This window comes from Callorhinchus milii, unplaced genomic scaffold (genome assembly GCF_018977255.1).
Source record: "Callorhinchus milii isolate IMCB2004 unplaced genomic scaffold, IMCB_Cmil_1.0 Scaffold4, whole genome shotgun sequence".
NCBI classification, from domain to species: Eukaryota; Metazoa; Chordata; class Chondrichthyes; order Chimaeriformes; family Callorhinchidae; genus Callorhinchus; species Callorhinchus milii.
The window spans coordinates 53,091,080-53,115,019 of NW_024704745.1; the positions used below are offsets into that span (position 1 = coordinate 53,091,080).

Consider the following 23,940-nt stretch of genomic DNA (forward strand, 5'->3'; position numbering starts at 1 on the left):
CTTACCCCTCCACCCCACCGCCCCAGGGATAGTTTAAACCTCAAAGTTTAATGAACTTTAAAACATTATTTTGTAAAAAAGTAACTGTTCAGGAAGGAAAGAGAATAACTACACGCAAATTTAATAACATTAAAGATTAAATATGAAAGTCATAATTCTGTTTCTTCCGTGACAAAAGACTACCTTTGTATAGATCAAAATGTTCTTTTAACAATGATCTCCTTTGTAAGCCAAAGACGCCAAACCAAAGTTTGCTGTTTTGGTGGTGACGAGCATTTTTATTCTCTATTTTACATCTGTTAGTGTTGCCAGGTCCAAGGTTAGGTCAAGGTTTGTGAAGGAAATATGAAAGCCAGGCACAAGCAGTACTGGAGTACATTTTTAAAAATAATTGCGACAAAAGTCGTTGGAAAAAATAACAATTTTCTCCAGAGGGAACAAAGTTACTCCCAACTTTTTCGTCCTTCAGTTTTGCCAATTGACGTCACTTTACCTCAGAGTTACTAGATGACCTCTGAATCCTGTACAGGACAAAGGTGTAAAGATAATCTCAGGGTGATGCTTTGCATAAAGTCCTTCAACAAACAAACAAAATTATCTCTCACTTTGGGAGGACTTTCGAGAATTTGCACCCGAGCTGGGGCTTGTGTTTGGGAAGGTAGGGAGACCAAAGGGGTTGGGGGTGGGAAGGTGCAGTCAAAGAGGAAGGTCTTGAGACAGACGTTGAACGAGAGGAGCGGTAAATGAGACGAAGGGGCTCCAGGATGAGATTCTAGATTGTGGGCGCAGAAAGGCTGAAGGCCTGACCAACGATGGTGGGGTGGATAGAGTGGGGGACATGAAGTAGGCCAGTGTCTACCAAGCAGAGGGTACAAGCAGGTTGGTAAGGTTTCAGAAAGTCACAACGGTAGAATAGGACAAGAACATGGAGGGATTTAAAAGCAAGGACAAGGATCCTTGATTTCAGTACCCTTTCTTGTGGCACACTTTCGTGGGGCCTACTACATAATGCAAGAATCACTCACATTTCTAAGTGAAGAACTGTTTTGGTGCTATGCAAAATGTGTTGTTCTGATCCGTTATATGGGCAAATGCCACATATCAATGGCAGATGGTTACTGATCGTCATTGAATTTGCCTCATTTTTAAGATCTAACATTAAAGGATACTTTCAAATAAACAACAATTTACACTTCTATAGTGTCTTTCACCTGGGAAGGACCAATCACACTACTTTACGCAGCTGACTCAGAATGTTGGGGTGGATGGTGGGAGTCGAAAGGTAATTGAAAGCACGTTTGAAAAGAGGGCTTTAAAGATGGGGAGGAAAGGATGAGGCAGAACGGCTCTGGGACAGAGTTCCTGAGAGTTGGAACTGAGCTCACTGAAACCAATGTTGGGGCAGACTGGAGAGGGCACATAAAGCTTACTGTTGTTAGCTCAGCAGAGGGAATGGCCAGGCCACTGGGTTGCAGGTGGAGGAAGGCAGTAAAGTAATTTGAATGCAAGCACAAGGATCTTGAATTTGATCCATTGGGGAAAGGGAACCAGTGGAGCTGAGTGAGGATGGGGGTGATAGCCTTGTGCAAGATGCTGTAATCATTACAAAATAATTGTTCCTTCATCTCAAAGTGCCAAAGTATAAAGCAGTCAATAGTTATACATTATTCAGCAAATAAAGTGCAGTAATTTAAACTTTGATTTTGTATTTTCCAAAAAATAAATGCTGTTCATATCTCTCAACACTAATTACAGACGGAATTTGATTTGCCCAGAATATTGTGGATAAAGTTCTCCAGCCAAATCACTGGCAAAGAAATGAGGCAACAGTCTTCAGTTCAATTGAAGTATTAAAGGCTTTCTGTGGAGATCATTGGCTTTCTGTTTTTGAACTCCCTGGAGATAAACCAAAAAATAGATTGCAGATTTTCCAGGGGCTAAAACAGCACTGGATTAACAGGTAATATATTTAAGCTGAAAGTTTTACACGTGTAGCCTTAATCCACGTACAAATTGCAAAATAAGAGTCTCTCAAACCAAATGTATTATGTTTCATTTTATGAGCAAGTGGTTTTGATTCTCTTGGACCTAATTTTCCATTCTTTGCACCAGCGCCAATATTTTGCACACCAATGCAGTGCAATTTCCCCCTGAAATTAGTGAGAGGACTTTACCTCCCAACATTCTGACTCAGGGCGAGTGCTACCACTGAGTCAGGCTGTCACACCAACAGCTGTGGCACCAGATTCAATGACATTTCAAATTTAATAATAATAATCCTTGCATTTGATATAGCGCTTTCCTTGTCTTCTAAACGTCTCAAAGCGCTTCACAGAATATACTGTAAAGTGAATTGACAGTATATTTATGGGCGAAACGCGGCAGCCAATTGCGCTCAGCATTGTCCCACAAACAGTTGTGGACTGAAGTGACCAATTTATTATTTTTTCTTGAGGGATTATTATCAGGTGTGTGGAGTAAGCAAACGTGTCCAAGGTTTCGTCCTGCCGGGAATCAAACCCAGGTCTCTCGCTTGCAAGGCGAGTGCTCCAACCACTGAGCTACAGGACTCCTTTCATCTTCAAAGAAGGCAACTCAATAATAAGGTTAATAATAATAAAAATCCTTGCATTTGATATAGCGCTTTTCACGTCAGGAGGACGTCCCAAAGCGCTTCACAGAACACACTGTAAAGTGAATTGACTGTATATTTGTGGGAGAACGCGGCAGCCAATTGCGCACAGCAATGTCCCACAAACAGTCGTAGATTGAAAATGACCAATTTATTATTGTTTTTGGTTTTGGAGGGATTATTATTAGGCTCTGTGTGGAGTAAGGAAACTTGCCCAAGGTTTCGCCCTCTGCCTGGAATTGAACTCAGGTCTCTCGCTTGCAAAGCGAGTGCTCTAACCACTGAGCTACAGGACTCCACAATAGCAATTGGATCCAAAACAATGATTGTCCAGTGCCTTGGGACGTCCTCCCGACGTGAAAGGTGCTATTGTAAGGTGTAATTGTGTTGTTGATTGTTGTTGTCATAAAGTCTGTGGGGAATTTATGGGCCCAACTACTGTATTATAACAGGGCTCTATTGTATCTACTATAATTGGCAGCCTTTCGTCTTAATTGCGGCGTTGCACCAGAAAAGGAAAGGAAGTATTTAATCATCTATAATTGGTTTAATACCAATTTTATTATTGTTTTTGGTTTTGGAGGGATTATTATTAGGGTGTGGAGTAAGGAAACTTGCTCAAGGTTTCGCCCTGCCTGGAATTGAACTCAGGTCTCCCAATTGCAAAGCGAGTGCTCTAACCACTGAGCTACAGGACTCCACAATTACCTGAGCAATATATTTTGAATGTACACTGAATATCAAAACCCATCTCAAACATAAATTCTCATCCCAATGTCAATCTGAATGCACTCCGGTATAAAATATTGGAAGACTTTCAACCTAAACCTTCTCATTCCACACTAGAAACCAATAGCAGACATCCTACACAAACAGCCCATTATCTAGTCAACATCATTGGAAAAATGATTTTAGATTTGTATCTGTAAGTACAATAAAATGGTGGATCAGCACACCATGTATGCAACAACAGACCTCTCCACATTAAACACAGTAATGTCAATCAAGTTGTGTGGGGTGGGGGAAGAGAAGGAAGACAATGATCAGAGAACAAATAATGCTGCATAATTCTTAGAGCTAGTTAATTGGCTGAGGTTTTGAAATGGTCGCAAACATATTTCGCAGAATGGTTTATGACACAGGCAGGCCTAAATACAGTTAAATGTATCATTTTAGATTCTGAATATCTTTTGCATGAAATTAGTCTGAAGGGAAGTGTGGGAGAATGTGGTACTTTACACCAAAATTATTAACTTCTTCATCAGCAATATAGATGTATCTTATAATTTATGATTTTAGCATGCAATAATCTGCAGTGCAAATAATCTACATCCACCATCACCTATTGAAAAACATTAGCCATCAAAATCAAGTAATGCAGCAGGAAATAGCAAGTTCTTAGATTTCGCATAGGTGAGTGAGAAAAAAATAAAGTATTTAAGAAAGAGGGTAAGAACTCTGAAGAAATCCGATAAAATAGACGATGATGAAATATTCAAAAATTAAAGGCCTGAGGTGTTGAAGGAGTGGCATTACATCATTCAAGCACCTTGGGGAATGGAGAAAGCACCATGGAAACTGGCAACAAAAATATCATTACACAAGAAAGTGTAACGAAGTATAAGAATTCCAGAGGCATTAGTCTGTTCACTTTGTCATGGCAGGTACTTGCCAAAACACTGCTGAACGAATTTCAGGGACCTCTTGATGGAAGGCTGTGGGAAGGTCAGCGTCTTCTTTTTTTAAAAAAAAGCCATGGATATGCTGATCAGAAAGTGTCGATTCTTTCAAGAATAAACTAGATAGATTTCCATTAGGAAATAATATCTCGGGATACAATATACAGTTTGGGACATGACATGTGACTGCCAGGAAGGTGACCTGGATGGACCTTGGTCTTCTTTGGTCTAGCAAATTCTCATGTTCTTATGATCAGGTCCTCATGCTCAGATAGTTGACAAAAATGTTCTGCGGTTATGGAAAGGATTTATGAATGTGCTTCACAGACTAAGCAGGCATGACCCAGGACAGAAAGATTTTAAGTCTATCTCTCGCCAAATACTCTCACAACCTTTTCTTTTACAAATAACCAGTCACATCACAATGGGCTGAGTTTGAACCTTTAAAAGAACTGTCTCCCCGCCCCAGAAGCACAAGTTACAAGTTAATCACCAAGACAGCTGAAATAATATCTAGCTGGATAGCCGGTTCCAGAAATTCCTCCTGAGCAGAATGCTGAATGATTAAGGTGCATTGATAGTGGGTTGGAAAAAGCACTCCGAGGCAAAGTAGTAGCATTACTGGCAGTTCACGAACAAACAAATTAAATTGCCTTCTGGTGTGAACTGCTTCTGCAGCAGAGAATCCAATGTACATCGTGCCATTTCAGGAGACCTCGACTCCAACCCCAAATTCCCTTGGAGCTGAGGTCTTATTCACCGGCATTATATACTCATACAAGGTTTCCCTGCTCCAGATGCAGCTGATGCAGGTTACACCACAAGATGCTTTTACCAGCAACAAGATCCCAGTATTGCTAATGACTGCTTTTGAATTAGTCCTTTTTCAATCCCAATATGTCAGTGCTTTCCAACAGCCTCCAGAACTCTGGGACATATACAAGTAAACCCAATGAACAGTAGCTTTACTAGTTGGAAAGGTGAAGCTTCAGTAGAAATTGGTTTGGCTTCTGCACACTAACCAGGCTAGCCACCAATTTGAGATATAATCCACACTCCAATGCCTTCCACTATGACTGGCAACCCAAACCTCAGACTTTTTTCATTATATTTTTGCTTAACATTGGCCTTCCGCTTGGTAGCTTACAATGTGCCAACCGCCTCGAACGTCCAGATATCCAACTCCGACATCCTGTATTAGGTTTATTGGATAGCAACTGTTCAAGAGGGTGAGGAGAGTGCACAAGAATGCCAGAAAAATCAACAGAGTTGAAAGTTGTGATGATGGAACTGTATACAGGAAGACCTGAGAGGAGGGTGACAAAGGACAAAGAGCTGTGAGAGCTCACGGAGGTGGAGAATGCAGTGGCTCGGCCCTGTAGGATTTACGACCACCTTGATTGGGACAATTGAATAACTAAACTTCTCCCAAGTATCAGATCCAAAAGAACATATTTCAGAGGAAAAGTTAAAACGGGTCACCTGTATTAACAGTATGCCAATCTTTCATTAAGACTGCCGCATGGAAAATTCATAAAATGCAGAAAGTAACAGCCACTGAATATTTGGCATTATGTAATGAAACTTAAACCTGCACAACTTTGCTGAAAAGCAGATCCGAATCTTAAAATCTGTTTGCAATTTGTCTCCAGCTGTTTCTTTCAAATGGAAAACTGAAGTAACAAGTTACAAATCCAGATAATTTATTGAATTTACACATCATTAATTCAAACTTACTTTTGCTATCAGAACTTTTAAAAATTATCTCTTTGCTGGTACTTTAGGTATCTCCTCTCAGTTCTCTCCACCCACCCCAACCACCTCCCCGCAACCTCAGGCTGTGTGCAATACTTTGAGATGTCCTCCCGATGTGAAAGGCATTATATAAATGTAAATTGTTGTCATCGCTTGAAGGTGATTTTAATCAGTCTTCAGATACTGAAGCAATATAGAATAACAAACATACATAAATCTTATCAAAATCAGAGTTGCATATCTTACAAAACAAAATGATGAATGAAAAAGACATAAACGTACTCAGTTTTCACAGTAAATGTGAAGTAAATATACACACTGAACAAACACTTTCCTTGTAGTTCAGATCACAGCAAAGCCACAGTTTAAATTGTTTTTATCAAATGAAAACCTAGATTAATAATCCACTGAATAGAAAGATAACCATCCAATGATGAGAGCATTCTTTTATCTTAGTTCTGAAATCACTTTTGTCTGCAACTTCAATTCGCTCTTGTGCCAAATAATGGGCTTTTGTCCAGTTGACAGACATGATTTGGAGATGAACAAAGAAGAATGGGATTTTTCTTTCCAAACTGTACTGCTCCACTTCTTTGTTTTCCTCACTGCATAGTTCCCTGAACTCTGGACTCAATACTGGAGCTTCTGTCCGTGATGATTGTGGCCAAATGGGCACAAGGCCTAATTTCTTCTGACAAAGACATTCTATCCAATTCTAGATCCTTCTTTTCCAATACAAACCGCATTTTGGATATTAGCTTATTTCTATAGTATCAACAGTCCAAGGAGTACTCACATAAGTTTGCTCTTACAAAGAATGTAACTTTGTCTTCTTTGCTGCACAGCTGTAAAAGCTCAGTTTATACCCAGAACAAATGTCAGTGAAACCTGCAATGAGCAGATACCTCCAGGGCCAAAGTAGAAGAGGAGGTGGCTGCTGAAAAGGTAACTGAAGGCAACATCTTAAATCCAAAGAACTTTGTACATTAATACAGGCTCTGTGACATTGTTTCATCCCAGCCCTACCTTCTTTGTTTTTAATTTTTTTTTCTCCTTGCTGCTTTAGGTTCCCTCCAAGCAAACTAATTCTCAACATGCAGGACAAGAAGGGAACCTGCACCTGAGCATCTGATAAAATCAGACTTGAGTCAGGAGATGCACTGAAAGGCTTCAGTAGAGAATGAAACAGTGGCACACTGAGGTGTTTACAATGCACAGAATAACAGAACGCTAAGATAATAATATCATAATTTGATATAGCGCCTTATCACGTCTTCGCGATGTCTCACAGCACTTTACAGAATATACTGTAAAGTGAATTGACTATATATTTTGTGGGCGAAACGCGGCACCCAATTGCGCACAGCAGTGTTCCACAAACGGTTGTCATTTAACTACCAATTTTTTTTGAAGAAATTATTACCTCCAGAAAAGCAATCTGCCAATCAACTAACAACCAGGTTCCTGCTAGGTAAACAGAAGCGTGTGGAGTAAGGAAACTTGCCCAAAGTTTCGCCCTGCCCAGGAATCTAACCCTGGTCCCTCGCTGGCAAAGCGAGTGCTCTAACCACTGAGCTGCAGTGCTCCATGGTGTGGGCTTGCATCATGATTCCTGCACATGTGTAACCAATCTGACTCTTTGCACACTGGAGAGGCACTGAGCATGGGCCAGCTGGGAGAGTGGCCAAGAGAATAGCAGAACAATCACGCCAGAGGTTCATCACCTAGTTATACTGTAGTAACATTATCAGAAACCTGGAACAAGATTATTTCTGCAATCTCTTAGCGTCAAGGGATGCAGGAAAAGAAATGAGGCTTTTTTTTAAAAAAAAAGAGGTTAATAGATGCATACACAGGTGGACAGAGAAGCAAACACACATTTCCCTGTTTATTATAGAACTCTATAAGCTAACCATTTCTATAAATCATTGACATTTCCAGAATTAAAACATGACATTTGAGGGAAACCACAGCACAAATTAACTAGGGTCTGTTCCAGGTCAGATATCAACCACCATATCCTTATTTTCAATCGACAAAGTTAGACCACCCTAGAAGTTTTAAGAGGCACATGGGAGCAGAAGGGTAACAGATTCATACTCATGGTATTTACAGGGCAGTGATGCAAACCAAAGGGCTGCTGAAACCATGTCCTGAATCTCATCACTCACCTTGGTGCCATAGTATAAACACTGAACTCCAACTCTAAAGAAACTCCAAAGAGAAGAAACTAATAGAAACACAAGAAGCAAATTCATATAAACTGTTAACAAAAAGAACAGATGACTACACCACCCATCTAATTTACAAGTTTATATTAGAATGGAAAATCCTGTAAAATAGTCAGTTCCTTTTCAGTTGCAAGCTTTTCAGGGAATCTCGCTGGAGTCGATTTTCTCCATTTTTGCAGGATTTGACATATTCCCAATAATAATCACAGGGTGTGCACCATATTCTCTGTCAAACCTGGCAATCCAATTGAGTTGGCAATGAGTTATACATATTCAGCTGGTGAATCATAAAAACTGATTTTGCATTTAACTATGGACTATTGGGGTCAATTCTGACTGTGAAGAGAGAAGACAATGCGAATTATAGAGAAAGGGACAACAAAGAGACCTTTCAGAACAGCTTTGCAGTTTGATCTTGTTTTTGCTGACTTGGGCAGGGGGTAGGAAATCTAACAATCAGTGGGACTCAGTGAGCAAAGATGACTGTACTGCATCCATGAAACTTCGTACAAACCATTTCCTTTCTCATCATGATGAAACTCTAGTCTTGCTCAGTAATCCAAGATTCAAGTAGTGTTGTACACTTCCAATGTGCCAACAACGTTCAGCACAACAATTTGGATGTGGCATTCAACGTATTAAGCATTGTAATATGCTTAGGCACTTAACAATATAATAATAATTCTGGAGCTTGATGGCATTATGAGTGCTTACAGCACTCATCTCACAAGCAAGAGGACCTCGGTTTGATTCCTGGCAGGGCAAAACATTGGGCAAGTTTCCTTACTCCACACACCTTGGTTTATCGAGCAATAAGTAGGAACCTGGTTATTAGCCAATTGGCGGATCGCTTTTCCGATGGTAATAATTCCTTCAAAGTAAATAAAAATAATTTGGTCACTCAATCCACGACTTATTGTGGAACACTGCTGTGTGCAATTATAATAATCTTTGCATTTTGTATAGTGACTTTCACATCAGGAGGATGTCCAAAAGCCCTTCACAGTATGCTTTGTAAAATACAGTGACAGTGTGTTTTGTGGGCAAATGGCAGCCAATTTTGCACACAGCAATGTCCCACAAATAGGCATGGAATGATCAATTTTATTTGAGGGATTGTTGGCCAGGACACCGGGAGAAACTCTTTTCGAATAGTACCATTGGATCTTTAATGTACACCTGAGCAAGTAGACGGATCTCTGTTTAAAGTCTGATCCAAAGGATGTCACCTCCAATAATGCAGCATATCCACATCACTGAATTGGAGTGTATCAACTTATACATGACTATACAAGTTCCAAATCCCAATATGAGGCTTAAACCTACTGACTCAAAGGCAAGAGTGTTACCAACTGAGCCGGGCTGACACTTTCCTAAGGAGGTTACATATTCACGTTTTGAAAGTTGAATTACATTTAAAGGTTAACGGTTTATAATTTAGCTCTATAGCTATTTTTGCTCTCTGTGTTTCAGTGTCAAGTTTTACAAATTCTATATATTGCATATCAAGTTCTCAAAATGAAAGTGTTAATTTTAATAGACATTGTGCAACTAGCTAACATTAAATAAACTTTTTCTAAAAAAAAGTCAACCTAAAATCAGTTGTAAAAAAGCCAAAGTTATTTGGGGGAGGTAGGTTTTTAAAATATTTACTGCTTCAGAAACATCAATGTTCCAGAGTAAAGTCTCCTGAACAGGCTTAGATGAAACCCATATATAAAAATCTGAAACTCAAAACCTTCATACACTGTAAGAATATAAATTGCCAAATATCCAGAGTTCCTGATAAACAAGAAGACAAACATACAATTACTTTACAGATTGCACACCAGACACTCAAAATTAGTTCTTCGATGCATGTCCATCAGTCTTAAAATGTAACATCATGCAGAATTTTGGAAGCTGGTTTTCTGCAATAAAAAGAACTTTGAAAAACTTAGTCACACAGTAATTTCTTTTACCTACTTTTGTTTCTTATTGTGTCTTGGAATGCAAGCAACCTTGGCCAGGCTAGCCTTATTGCCCATGCCCAGAGAAGATAGTGGGGGCTTTCTCTTTCAACATTTCTGCAGCGAATTATCTAATTAACTGCTGTGGTTTATCTCCAGCCCTCTAATACATTACCCAGTGCGAAGAGTGCTATGTGTGCAAGTTGCAATGGTTGTAATTTTCTTCCAAGTCAGTGGTTTGCTAGATAATTTCAGTGGGTGGGTCTGGTGTCATATAATAATAATCCTTGAATTTTTTTAATCCTTGCATTTGATATAGTGCCTTACCACTTCTTGGAGGCATTCAAAGCATTTCAAAGAATATACTGTAAACTGAATTAACTGCATATTTTGTAGGCGAAACACGGCAGCCAATTGTGCACAGCAGTATCCCACAAACAGTCGTGGATTGAGGTACAAAATTATTATTATTTTGAAGGAATTATTATCCCGAAAAAACGATCCGCCAATCGACTAACAACTGGGTTCCTACTTACTGCTAGGTAAACAGAAGCGTGTGGAGTAAGGAAATTTGCATAAGGTTTCACCCTGCTGGGAATCAAACCCAGCTTCTCTTCTTGCGAGGCCTCTAACCACTGAGCTATAGGACTTCACCATATTTACTAATTCGGTGAGTAATAGGCACAAGGTTGGCAAGAGCCAAGGCTTGGAGACCCCAGAGTGTACTTTGGACACACAGCCTCCTGACCCTTAGGCAGGAAGTGCGACCAACCGTGCCATGGGGACAGCTAAACCTGCCATCTGTTACTCACGGAGGTAAGGTCAGCAGATTTCATTCCCTGAGGACATTTGTGAACCAGTTGGGTTTCGACAGCAAGCCAGCAGCTTTCTGGTGCTAGCTCAAATTACCAAATGTTTTGAATTCAAAATATACAAATTACCATGGCAGAATTCAAACCTGTGACTGTGGGTTCCAAGTCTAGTCATACTGTCACTACACTACCATCCATACAATCCTCACTATCCTACTATTAAAGATAATTTAGAACTGGTGCCCTCTAAGTTCCCACCCTTTGGAGAAGGCAGTTTTATGCCTTCCAAGATTTCCTTCAATTCAAATGGATTTTGAAAGGATAGAAGTATTTTGGTAAAGATCAAAGGATCATTTGTTTCACTTCTTCGTCAAAAGAACTGACGACAATTTAAGACATGTAGGAAATATTCCAAACATTTTTAATAAGCAAAAAAAAGGTTATATGAAGGGCAGTCTTATTTATTCAACCCTACTTGTTCCCTCGAAACAGGAACAGAAGTAGATCCATCAAGCTCGATCAGCTTGTTATTAGTTAACTACTGTTCTTTCTAATTTCTATTTCACCACCTTTACTTAATTTTCTTTAATACCTTTGCTTCCCGAGTACATAATGTTTCTCCCTCTTAAATACCTCAATTGTTCATTAAAAACTGATAATTTCCAATTATATAATACCTTTACTGATAGGAAGCCGTGTCAAAAATCTTCACAATGCGAACTACATACCCGAATTGGATGGGGGAATCTGAGAGTTGAGGGGGCAGATGACCAAATGTGAAAGTGCAGTTGAAAAGGTAGGTTTTAAGGCAAGCAAGCTTCAAAGGTGGGGAGGGTTGGGGTGAAGCAGACTGATCTGGGAATGTAGTTGAGGCTTTGGGTGGGGGGGTGTTGAATAAATGAAAGCTCACCCACCGATGGAGGGGGGTAATCAGGCAAGGAACATGAAGCAGGCCTAGTGGAGATGTGTGTTATACAATATAAGTTTACATTTGTATACAGCCTTTCATGTCAGGAGAGCATCATGAAGACATGAAGCAGTTAAAAATCATTGTAGTAAAAATTAAGCTTTAAATCAATTTTCAACTTCAAAAACACCAGACAAATATTCTGATATTTGCAAAGTAATTTTAAGATCACAATCAATCATGAAGATACAGCAACTTGCAGGAAAATTTAAATCCCAATACTAGCCCAGGAATCACAATGCTGAGCTCTCTGAATCTATGCACTGTTCTCACTTCCATTGTGCTTTACATTGTAATGTACTAAGATTTTCTCTCAGATCATTGAAGTGGTCTTGTCCAATTCAGACAATATAGTGGGTGGCAATGACAAAAAGTTACTGGTAAAAATTGCTCTGTTACCAGATATTCAGACAATGCAAGATTTGTATGGGATGCGAACTGAACAACAAAATCATGATTGCTTGCGGTGCTAAGCAAGGGAAATTTGATCATTACAAAACCAGGTGTCTGCTAGGCTCAGTTGGTAGCATGCTCGTCTCCGAATCAGAAGCCTGAGTGTTCAAGCCCCATGTCAGGATTTTATAATAATAATCCTTGCATTTGATATATGCGAAGATCATGAAAATTTGAGACGTCTCAAAGCACTTCACAGAATATACTGTAAAGTGAATTGACTATATATTGTGGGCCGAATTCCAGGCTGACTTGGGGAAAGCTGCATTGTTGGAGGTGCCATCCTACAGATGAAACATTAAAATGGAGATCCCCTCTGCCTGTTCAGGTGGACATTAAGGATCCCATGGCATTATTCAAAAAGGTGGGTTTCTCCCATTTCATTTATTATTAGATTAAAATTATGTCAAAATAGTCATTCACTTCCCGGCCATCACTTTTTTCTACAAATAAAATTGTCTGATTCAGACAAGACCAACCATTCCAGCGCTTTACAGAAAGTCTTTAAATACACAGTACGAGTGAGAACAGTACTTCAGATTCAGAGCTCACCACTGCGATTCCTAGGTTAGCCATGGGATTTCAATTTGATGAGAATTGCTGTCTCTTCATGATTGCATTGTTAAAATCACTTTGCACTATTTTTACAGAAATTCTTTTATAATGTCTTGAAATGTTTTGACTGATAAGTGACAATATTAAATAGCAAGAGTTATTTCCCACATCTGAAAAATGCAGGCTCATTTCTAATAATCTCAAAATAAATGTAAAAATGTCAAAACCTGGCATTTTCCTTTCAGCCTATTTTCCAACAAACCCTAACTATGAAGAGAAAATAAAACATACTTACTGCCACATAAAGTCGGCTGCTAAACAAGTCAATCAAATCCATCTATGTGACTTAGAGTGCACAGCATTTGTTGCACTCTTCCTTATGGTGAAATTGTTTAGGGGTCCCATGTTATTAGAAATATTTTTAAGGAATCTGAGAAAATAATTCAGTTTTAAGAGAGAATAAAAATAGTGTTTTGAATGCTGATAACTTGGTGTGGTGCTAATATCAGCCTGTGGGGATTTTCAAATATTTGGCAGAATAACTAAGCTCCAGGCTAGAGTGTGTCAGGCTACACTGTATAGCTTCTTTCACACCAGGAAGGACATTTCTAAGCGCTTCACAGGATATATTTATAAAATACTGTGATAGTTGGTATTGTGGGTGAAAGCGGCAAATAATTTGCGCACAGTAATGTAAGTCCACCTAAACAGACAGACAGGACCTCGGGTTAACATCTCATGAGAAGGACACCACCTCTGGCGATGCAGCACACCCCCAGCACTGGAGTGTCAGCTTAGACTATGAGTTCCAAACCCGAAGTGGGGCTCAAACCTACAACCTTCTGACTCAGAAGTGAGAATGCTACCAACTGAGCAAGGCTGACACACAAACACATCCTCACACAGACACACACAGTAAACAAAAAAGCATGAGTATAACAGAAACAAGTTAAGGTAATACAAATAATGTGGGTCTGACAAAAGGTTAGCGACCTGAAACATTAACTCACTTTCCTCTTTCCATAGATGCTGCCTAACCTGCTGGGTGTTCCCAGTGACTTCTGTTTTTATTTAAGGTTTCCAGCATCTGCAGTATTTTGCCTTTTGCAAATGATGTTTGTTTTGGGGAAAGGGCAGCGCTCCTCCAATAATTCTGGGTTGTATCTTTCTCTGCTAGCACTTATCATCAACTATTTCTGACAAGATGTGACATTCAACTAAAGGTTAATATAGCTGGGGAATTCAAAAAGGTAAGCCAACACAAATGTTTCTACTTGTTGCCCAGCTCAGTTCCAATCAAACACTAGCACACCAGTCTTTAAGACGCTATTGGTAGCACATAGTTGACAGCACCATTAAGACCTTACATTTCACATAGGAGCATTCAGTCTCTTTTGTTTTGGTAAAATATACAAAGAGGATGAGTAACATGAGTAGAATTTTATTCCACAATTGAGTAAAACCTCACAACGGAATTAAGATTTTCCTCATGAGGAAAAACAAACTCAGTTTTAATAAAAAGACAATCCACAGGTTGATCAGTTGATCTGAAAGAGAGAGGTGGGTTAACATATAGGTATGAGTATGACCCATCATCAGAACAGAAATCAACTCTGTTCCCAACTGTGTGTTTTGCAGCAAGAATGGTTTTGTTCTTCTGCTCTTTCCCCCTCCCACACAGAAACTAATAAGATACAGATGGTGCTTTGATCCATCCTTTGACAAACTGTCCAAAGTCAATGCTGATCCCAGGTGATATTTCACTGGTTCTGGACATTTCATTTACAGAGTGACCATTTTCAAAGAGAATTGAGAGATCAAAGACAAATGCCACTTATTTATTTTGGTGAAAATACAATAAATTTACATGCTTAACACTGCCATCTTGCACAGTGAATTAGATCCGAAAATAGGTCCGTGTTTTATGCAAGTATTTTGTACACAAATGGCCCACAAAGGGATTTTTACACAGATTCCTTTTGTATCTGTTTACAGCCAATCAGGATACACACTGTAAAACCTTGTAAAGTGCTTTGAAATATTTTGTCACCTTGATAAGGCACTATCCCAAAGGATTGTTCTTTAGTTCAGTACAAAGACATATTGAGTTAGGTGAAGAGAGCTTGAAAACGTCTCACACAATCTGAGATTGCAGTGATGGCAATATCTGCTTACAAATTTGATCTCAAATTTAACTTAAGAGTCCACAGTTTAAAGATCCCCAATAAAGAGAAGAAACTCCACTGCCTTCAAGATGAAGGCACAATGTGTTAAGAGTTTCAACACGTCCAGCATGGAGGATTGATAATGTCTACAGCCTGGGCAACTAAAATATCCTACATTGTAAACAGCAATAGCTTTGTTGCCCGAAGGCCTAACTAAGCTTACTTAGCAGATATGTTTTATTGGTTAATGCACTATTTAAAATTGCTGTCAAAAAACTGTGGGAAACTTGGACGTGCAAATGCCTGCACAACCTCACTACAACTGGTAAAACGAGGAAAGCTGCTATAAGTGAAGTATATGAGTGGGTGGCTGGTCCTTCAAAGTTTTTACTCTTGACACTCTAGGTCAAGAATTTCACATAAGCCGGACTTCTATGAGGTTGAATCGAGTGAACATTTTATACAGGAAATGGCAGGCATTCCCACGGAGAAGAATTGCACATCCGAGTGTCCACTGAACGATGAACACTTTGAAAACTGGATCGAGTTACTCCAGTTGGTCAGTGACAATTTTTTGCCACGATGATGAGTGCCATAACATAACCTAGTCTTTTTTAACTATTGGTAGTTAACTATTGGTTGTGATTGAAGCAGTAGTGAAGCACTGGTTCATGCAACATTGTGCATTTCACAAAGGGAGGTGCGTGTGTATGTATGTGTATGTGGGGGGTGGGTGGGTGGAGAGAAGAGGTGGAATGACTGAAGTATATACAAGTATAGTATATATAAAAATTAAGTTATGATATATTAGGGTTCAATAAGATTGTGTTGGAACAGCCTCAACCTATAATTAGAATGTTTGAGCGTGTCACTCAGATACTGAAATAAATAAGTTAAAACACACTAATCCTGAAACATTCTACACTCGACTTGTGCTGGTAGAAAGCAATTGAATGGATAGCATTTTATTGTTGAAATTTTTGATGGAAATAGATGCTCATTGCAACCTACTTGAGCATTCTGATAATAAGGGAAAGAAGGCTTTTTGCAAGGATTAATACAAGTGCACTTATATAAAAAGGGCATATTTAGTTTCTACCAACTGCTTAAGAAAACTGGCAAATTAAAATCTGTTAATAAAACGGATTTCCACCACAAACGCACTATAAAGAATTTGTCTAAAAAAATTAGTTGGCCAAGAAAAATCAGATGTTAACTTCAATAATTTGAATTAAAATGTAAAGAATATTGGGCACATTCTTAATCTTACAAATTCTAGTGTATCCATAGAGTATTCAAGAGCACCACCCCTCTGACTCACTCCCTTCCAAATCTCGCTTACGTCCGTCTCAAGATCCTGTCTCTTTCAGCACATCTTTCAGTCATCTTTCCCCCCCCCACCTCGGCTCCCGCCCCCAGCTCGGGTTCCAAGTCAGTACTGTTAAGTGCTTTGGGAAGTCCTCCCAAAGTGAAAGGCACTATATAAATGTAAATTTATATTGTGTTGCACAACTTAATACAATTGATTTTACAAGGTTGATTTTAAAAGAAAATTACTGACACCTATATGATTAAGGAGACTGATTTCACCATCATAATATTCTTCAATCCTCAGCTCACTCTGCTCTAATTGATTCTTTCCTGCAATCTTTGTTTTCTTATGATTATAACATGTGCAAGTCACCAAAACATAAAATATACAGGGAGAATCATGCAAGATATTATAATGAGGTTAGAAAATATTTTATAACATTAGTGAATTCAATAAGCAGGAGTGCAGCACGTTATTTATGCTGTTCATATGGGAGCTGGGGAAGGTTTATAGTATATAAAGCCACTGCTGCGAGATGACACCTCTGCACTGACCATCAATAAAAAATCTCAGCCAACCTGTCAGACTGATGACATAAAGATGTCTATACGTTTATGGTTTAAAATTAACTCCACCTGTTAAAAGGTTCGGTACAGGTTATCTATCTTCTGACATGCATCTTTGGCAAATAAAAATGATGCTCACCAATCTTCTTCGCTCCTCTTCAACAGTATGGAGAAGCTGTGCAAATTCTTTAAAGGACTGAGCTAGAGAGGAAAAAAAGAGTGGGTTCATTAGATGAGAAATATTACATCTGCCATAAACTATGAGGCACAGTTCATTACCGTAGTAAAAGTATTTAAAGCAGTGCTCGGTCATTTGCAGCCGATACAAAACCACATAGGAATGCATTAAATGTGGCACATTTAAATGTGAATGCTTGCGTCTAGAATAAAAATAAGATACATGACAATGTAAAGTAATGTGTGCAACAAAAACATCTTAATTACACTGGCCAACAATCTCATAAATAAATTGGTAATTCACTTCATAGCAGTTTGTGGGACATTGCTGTGCGCAAATTGGCTTTCATCCACAAAACATACAGTCACTGACTACATTTTATTTTACAATATATCCTGTGAAGCACTTTTGGATGGCTCCCCGACATGAAGGCTGCTACATCAAACATTACTTCTTTGCCATACTATCCCCATTCCCAAAACCACGGTATGTTTCATGAAACAAGCAAGATTAAAAACAACCTGAACCAAAATTATACTTCTAAGATCATACATTTAGTATGCATGTTATGTAGATCATCTCAACATAATTAGAGTGCAAATCAAACAACATAAACTAACATTTAAAACTTCCTTCCAATGTAAAAGGCGTTATCTAAACGTAATTTATTGTGGTTGTTATTAGGTCTTCAAGATGAGAAAATGGACCAATATATTTTTTGATCTAGCTATAGAAACAAAACAAAAGAGAAGTTCATTTTATTTAAAGAAACATTAAACTGGTGTCAAAAATTAATGTATATATAGGCTACTGGAAATGTTGAAGTTTGATTTCTGGCATGATAAAATATAGGGTGAATCAAGCTTAGACTCAGAGTTTTTGTTCCAATAAATATTCTGGAGCATCCGTGAATGGACAGGTAGAAGTTGATGAGCCAAATAGTCTTGGTTCATCATACAATACAATTAACATGAATACAGCACCTTTCACTTCGGAATGATGCCTCAAAGCACTTAACATTGCTGGCTAGGCACCTAGCGTGCACAAAGTAGTATGTGTTGAGACAGATCTTGAACGAGGGAGGGAGGGAACGAGTGAGTCAGAAGATCTCCAGGATGAAATTCCAGGGCGAGGGCAGAATAAGATGAAAGCTCATTTGCTGATGGTGGAGCAGATAGGGCCAGAGACATAAAGCAGAGTGTTCGTTGAGTGAAGAGAGTGGCTGGGTCGAGAGGGTTGAAGAACTCTTCATCTGGAGGTGGAGAGTCATTGGAACTGAATGAGGGTAGGCACAACAGGCTTGCAGAGCTTAAGAGTGGGAGAGGACATGGACTGCAGAATTTTGGATAGCCTATTGTTGCAAAGAGCTGGGGAGCATGTCAAGTAGGGCATTGGCGAAGTCAAACCTGTACTTAATTTATGTTACATTTTAGGATACAGTTTTTTAGAGGGTATTCTCCTTGACCCAAACTTCTCCTGACCCCAGTTAGGTCCAAGTGATACCAATTTACATTACTGTAAATTGGTCAGTTTCATTGTCGTACCTCTTTGTACCTCTTCCCTTGTGTTGTATATTTATGGATAAAGGCCTCCAGCCACATTGCCAACAGCCTTATCTTTATCTCACTATACAACTGGGATCAATTAATCATCCGAATTATACCACAGTCTGATGGAAATCTATCATATTATCAAGTGGTGACTAGCATTATGAACGTGCTACTAAGGTAAAAGCACCCATCTCCAACTGTCAAACCAAAACAATGAATTCTGAAAGCAGTCGATTTCAGCCCCATAATCAGCCAAACTGATCTGCACTATGGCTTCTCAGTATTAAATGTAAAATTGGAAGTTGACGTTTCTTACTTATCTGGCAAAACTGCTTCAAATAACTGGTCTCTCGGATGTTCCACTGACTCAATGAGGTTATGTCACTGGTATCCAGTGATGTTTACTGAAATGCTGAGGAAATTAGGCTCTTGTGGAATCGATTTGCAGATAACAGAATAAATAAGTTTGGGGTTGCTTGTAGGTGAAATATTAGATTTACAATATTAAAACTCGAAATAGGTCATCGTAATGGGCAAGAAATATTTTCAAGAAAGTACACAACAGCTCATATTTGCCATACAAGAATGTGTGTTACCCATGGCCAATAGCACTAATGGAATCGTGGGGTCTTCCAACGCTATCCCAACATTTCAGAGTTCAACTTCAATCTTTAAACTTTGTATTTTTCTCAGGACAAATCAGAATTCAAACTTTCTAAATAAAGCACTTCAGTGCTGTGCTCTCATCAGCGCTGGGACGACATCAAGATAGTAACGTATTTGCTCGTAACACTTAACAGATGTCAGCTCTCAAGAGAGCTAATCTGCTTCAGATGACCTTAGACATTTCTTAAATCCTGGGTTTTTGTTCTTGTGAAAAAAGGAATTGTAGGACAACAGACCACCAAGCTTTCTCATCCTCACTGATTATCATCATATAAGGGGGCATAGACTCAAGCTCAGAAAACAGAACATAAACAGACATTACAGATTCAACTGAGGGTAGAGAGTACCCTCAGGCACACACATCCAAGGAGACAATGTCAACAATTTTAATATGAAGATGCATGGATTTTAATGTACAAGAGATGTAAAAATGTGAACTAACCACATCATTTGTGCCTGACTGCCAGCAAAAACACACACATTCTTTCCAGGGATTTTCCTCTATGGCACACACACTCGCAAGAACTCAGACCCAATCTGACCTTGGATGGATGCCAATGGGGAGGAGAAATTACCTGTACCTCATCCCTCTGCCTCTGCACTCAACACCTGTTCATAATGGGTGATTTCAAACTTCACCTAAACTCCCCTCGCCCCATCTCCTCCCTACTTCACTGCCCTCCTCTCCACACTAAATCTCAAACTCCACATAAACTTCCCGAACCACAACCATGGCCACCCCCTCGACCTTGTTATCACTCACAACCTTGACATTTCTGATCCATCCAATACAGATAAGGCCATCTCAGACCATTTCCTTATCTTCCTCTCCTCCCACATCCCCCTCCCCTCTTCCAAGCTTTCACCCTCTTTTTCTGACCTTGGAAAAAGCTTCCACCCGAGTCCCTCACAAACTTCCTTGGACCTTCTCTATGTCTGGCCTTCCAACCGCAGTGATCCTGATGCAGCCATCAAGCTGCTAATGATCGCCTCTCTGCAACCCTCAACTCCCTTGCCCCCCCTGAAATCCAGGTCTGTCTCTGAATCCACTCGCTCCCCCGGTATCAAAACTAAAACCCGGACACTCGAGCACAGGTGGCACTAATTCGTCCTCACAATTTACCGCCGGTTGTGGATCAAAGATCCCCACAACTACCACCTCTCCCTCTCGTAGCCCAAAACTGCCTTTTACTTCCAAACCATTTTGGAGGCAAAAATCAATCTAAAGGCACTGTCCTCTACCATCCATCACCTCCCCCGTACACCCTACAACTTCACCTCTATTGTCAAGTGTGAAGAGGTCCTAAGACTTCTTTGTGTCAAAGATCGAAAATATCCCCTTGGCTGCATCCTCCTCCCCTACATCCCCTTCTGCACCCCCAGACCATCTACACCACCCTCTCCTTCTGCCATGGCCCCTTCCTACTGCTCCCTCCTTACACTCTTTTGTCTCCGTTACTCCCTGCTCCCTCCACCACCATCTCCCAGGTGAAGTTCACCACCTCCTGCCTCAACCTTCTCCCCACTCAGCTGCTGGTCACCCAACTTCCCCTCTTCTCCCCGCTGCTGGTTGACACAGTCAACCAGCCTCTCCTCAGGTTCTGTTCCTCTCCCCCTTAAAACCGCTGTCATCACTCCCCTCCTCAAAAAAAAACACCTTTGACCCCTCCAACCTCACAAATTACCGACCCATGTCCAACCTGCCTTTCCTTTCCAAAGCTATGGAACGCATTGTTGCTAACCAGCTTTGCTCACGCCTCTCCCTCTACTCCCTCCTCCAGTCTGATTTACTCCCTGCCCATAACAGAGACGGCGCTTGTCAAAGTCACAAACATCTCTCTCTCTGTGACCAGGGCTCCCTCTGCCTCCTCATCCTTTCTGTCGCGTTCAACACAGTCGACCACGCTGTCCTCATCCACTGCCTCTCCTCCCTCATTCACCTCAATGGGACCACACTAGCCTGGTTCAATGCCTTATTGAAACGGCCTTCACTTTATAATAATAATAATAATCCTTGCATTTGATATAGCGCTTTTCACGTCAGGAGGACGTCCCAAAGCGCTTCACAGAACACACTGTAAAGTGAATTGACTGTATATTTGTGGGCAAACGCGGCAGCCAATTGCACACAGCAATGTCCCACAAACAGTCGTAGATTGAAAATGACCAATTTATTATTGTTTTTGGTTTTGGAGGGATTATTATTAGGCGTGTGGAGTAAGGAAATTTATCCCTCTTCCTGGCAACCTATTCCAGTCAATTCCTCTGAGTAAAGAAATGCTTCCCTTGTCTGCCCTCAAATTGTCTTTTACAACTCTAATCCTGGCGCTTTTCACTCTATATGAAACTATAGCTTGTAAAGTGAGGTTGAACAGAATTTTTAATTTTTTGTCAAGAATTTTGTTGAATCAGCAATGTATTTTAGTTTATTTGAAAGATTATTAATTGAACGAAATCTAACAAACATCTTGAAATTAAAGGTGCTGGTGTTACAGGATATGTTTTGGTCCTAGTTTGTTCACAGCTGTTTAAAATAATAAATTCCAGAGGTAGCTCAATGGAGGTATTGATCACCATTATAAATGGAACACCTGTTGTATATGGTTAGGTTAAAGGAAGAGAAAGAATCAAAAAATGTGAGAAGAGGTGAGATAGGTTAGCTTCTACGAGTAACTGGTTGTCTTTACAGGAGACTATACACAAAAAAATTCTATAGTTACCAGTTGCCAAACAAACCTGAGATTTGCTGTAAAAGATCTCTTTATTTTTATGATCTGAGTTTTCTGCGGCAATTCTACATTTTTTTCAGTGGTCAAAAGTAAGCAGGTTCAGAGCAACATGCAACAGTTCTCTACCCCAGACAGTAGTAAATTATACAAAATGCCTCTGGTTTAACTACATGATTTTTTTATATAAGCACGTGTAAAAGCTCTTAACCCTCCACCCCCCCACCCACATTTTTTCCCCCAAACCAAGGATTTTGTGGAAATAATTTCATTTTTCCTTCTAAGGCAGCAAGCAGATGTTGAGAGCATGGAATGATGTGAGATAATATGTTACAGTTATGACAGCTTTAATTGATGACTTGATTTCTGGTATTTGCTTTGGGAATTCCTACTCTTACCATCAGTTTAATCCATTTTTCTCTGCCTTAGAATTGTACTTTTAAACTCATCAAATACCTTGAATAAATTTGAAGAATGAAGCTTTATTTTAAAGTCATTTTCTCTTCTCTTTGTCTGAAAGACACAAATCTATTCAAGTTCTGGGTAATCACCCTTGTCGTCAATCCAGAACTAAAACTCAATAGTTCAGTGAACAAAAAAACTATTTCATGAGGATTTTTGAAACCGTTGATTACATAGAACGTCAGAGCACAGAAACAGGCCATTCGGCCCAACCAGTCCATGCCAATGTTTCCACACCATATAAGCCTCCACCCACCTATTCCTCTCTCATCCCTTCTCCCTCAAGTATGCATCAAGTTTCCTCTTAAATACATTGATGCTTTTTTTTCCAGTCAGGGATTCCAGCAGTGAGTTCCACAGCACATGGTCACTGTGATTTTGGGGAATAATATTTCTGTTTGATGCAACAGGATGTTGTCCTCCAACAAGATCAAGTATTGTTTGTCTGAGCACACTCACCTTCATGTCACTATTTCCTGAAACAATTCAACAATATACAAAGCTTACCAATGTTAATTTCATCATCCGTCTCCGCATCACCGATGCACTCAAACTGAAAATCTTGCAAGGACTGTGAAAACTTCTGAACAGCTATGGAAAGATCTGCAAAATAAATGAAGAAACATGGTCAGATTCCTTTATTCACTCAGAGCAACTATCATAAATGCTGATAATCTTAAGTGAACACGATTCCGATACCTTGTTTAAAAAGTGTTTGGCTAGAATTTTGAAAATGTTTGCAAATAGTCTTAAAGCAGTCAATAAGTTCCATGTATTTCTGCAGTGCTAAAGATGCAATATGTAAAGAGGGAGCTAAGCCTCTACAATATATAGATTACAGTGTGAATACGATTTCAACACACATTTCAAACAGATGGTAAACACTCAAATGAGCATAAGGAAATGGGTCTGTTAAGAGGTATACATAAACCATGTTATAAAGATGTTTTTACACAAGATTATTATTTGTGAGGTATTTATAACACAGGTCACCGAGTACGTCAGACAGCCTTATAAAAGGGATTGTACTGTAAGTACACGATAATCACAATAAGGAATTATGAGACTGATGCAGTTTCCTGATCATTTTTGGACAGAATTTCCCACGTTCCTACAGCTTTTTTTTACCCCTCCAGTGTCCTGATCTGCTCTTATTTACATTAGTCAAATACTTATACTTGATCTTTCCATTGTACTAAGTCAAACTTCTTTTTTCCCATGCATGTGTTTTTAGTTAGTTTGGAGGTGGGGGGGAGGGGGGGATGAAGAAAAGCAAATATTG

The 23,940-nt window shown here is 39.5% G+C and overlaps 1 protein-coding gene across 1 annotated transcript in view; it reads right to left on the reverse strand.

Moving 5' to 3' along the window:
• LOC103185146 (rho GTPase-activating protein 42) overlaps nt 1-23,940 on the reverse strand; it is a 175,273-nt gene that overhangs the window by 85,125 nt on the left and 66,208 nt on the right. Inside the window, exons 2-3 of the mRNA XM_007903515.2 lie at nt 23,166-23,261; nt 17,216-17,277 (exon numbers count right to left, since the gene is read on the reverse strand). Of these exons, the coding sequence (XP_007901706.2) occupies nt 17,216-17,277; nt 23,166-23,261 (158 nt within the window). The remainder of the gene's footprint in view (nt 1-17,215; nt 17,278-23,165; nt 23,262-23,940) is intronic.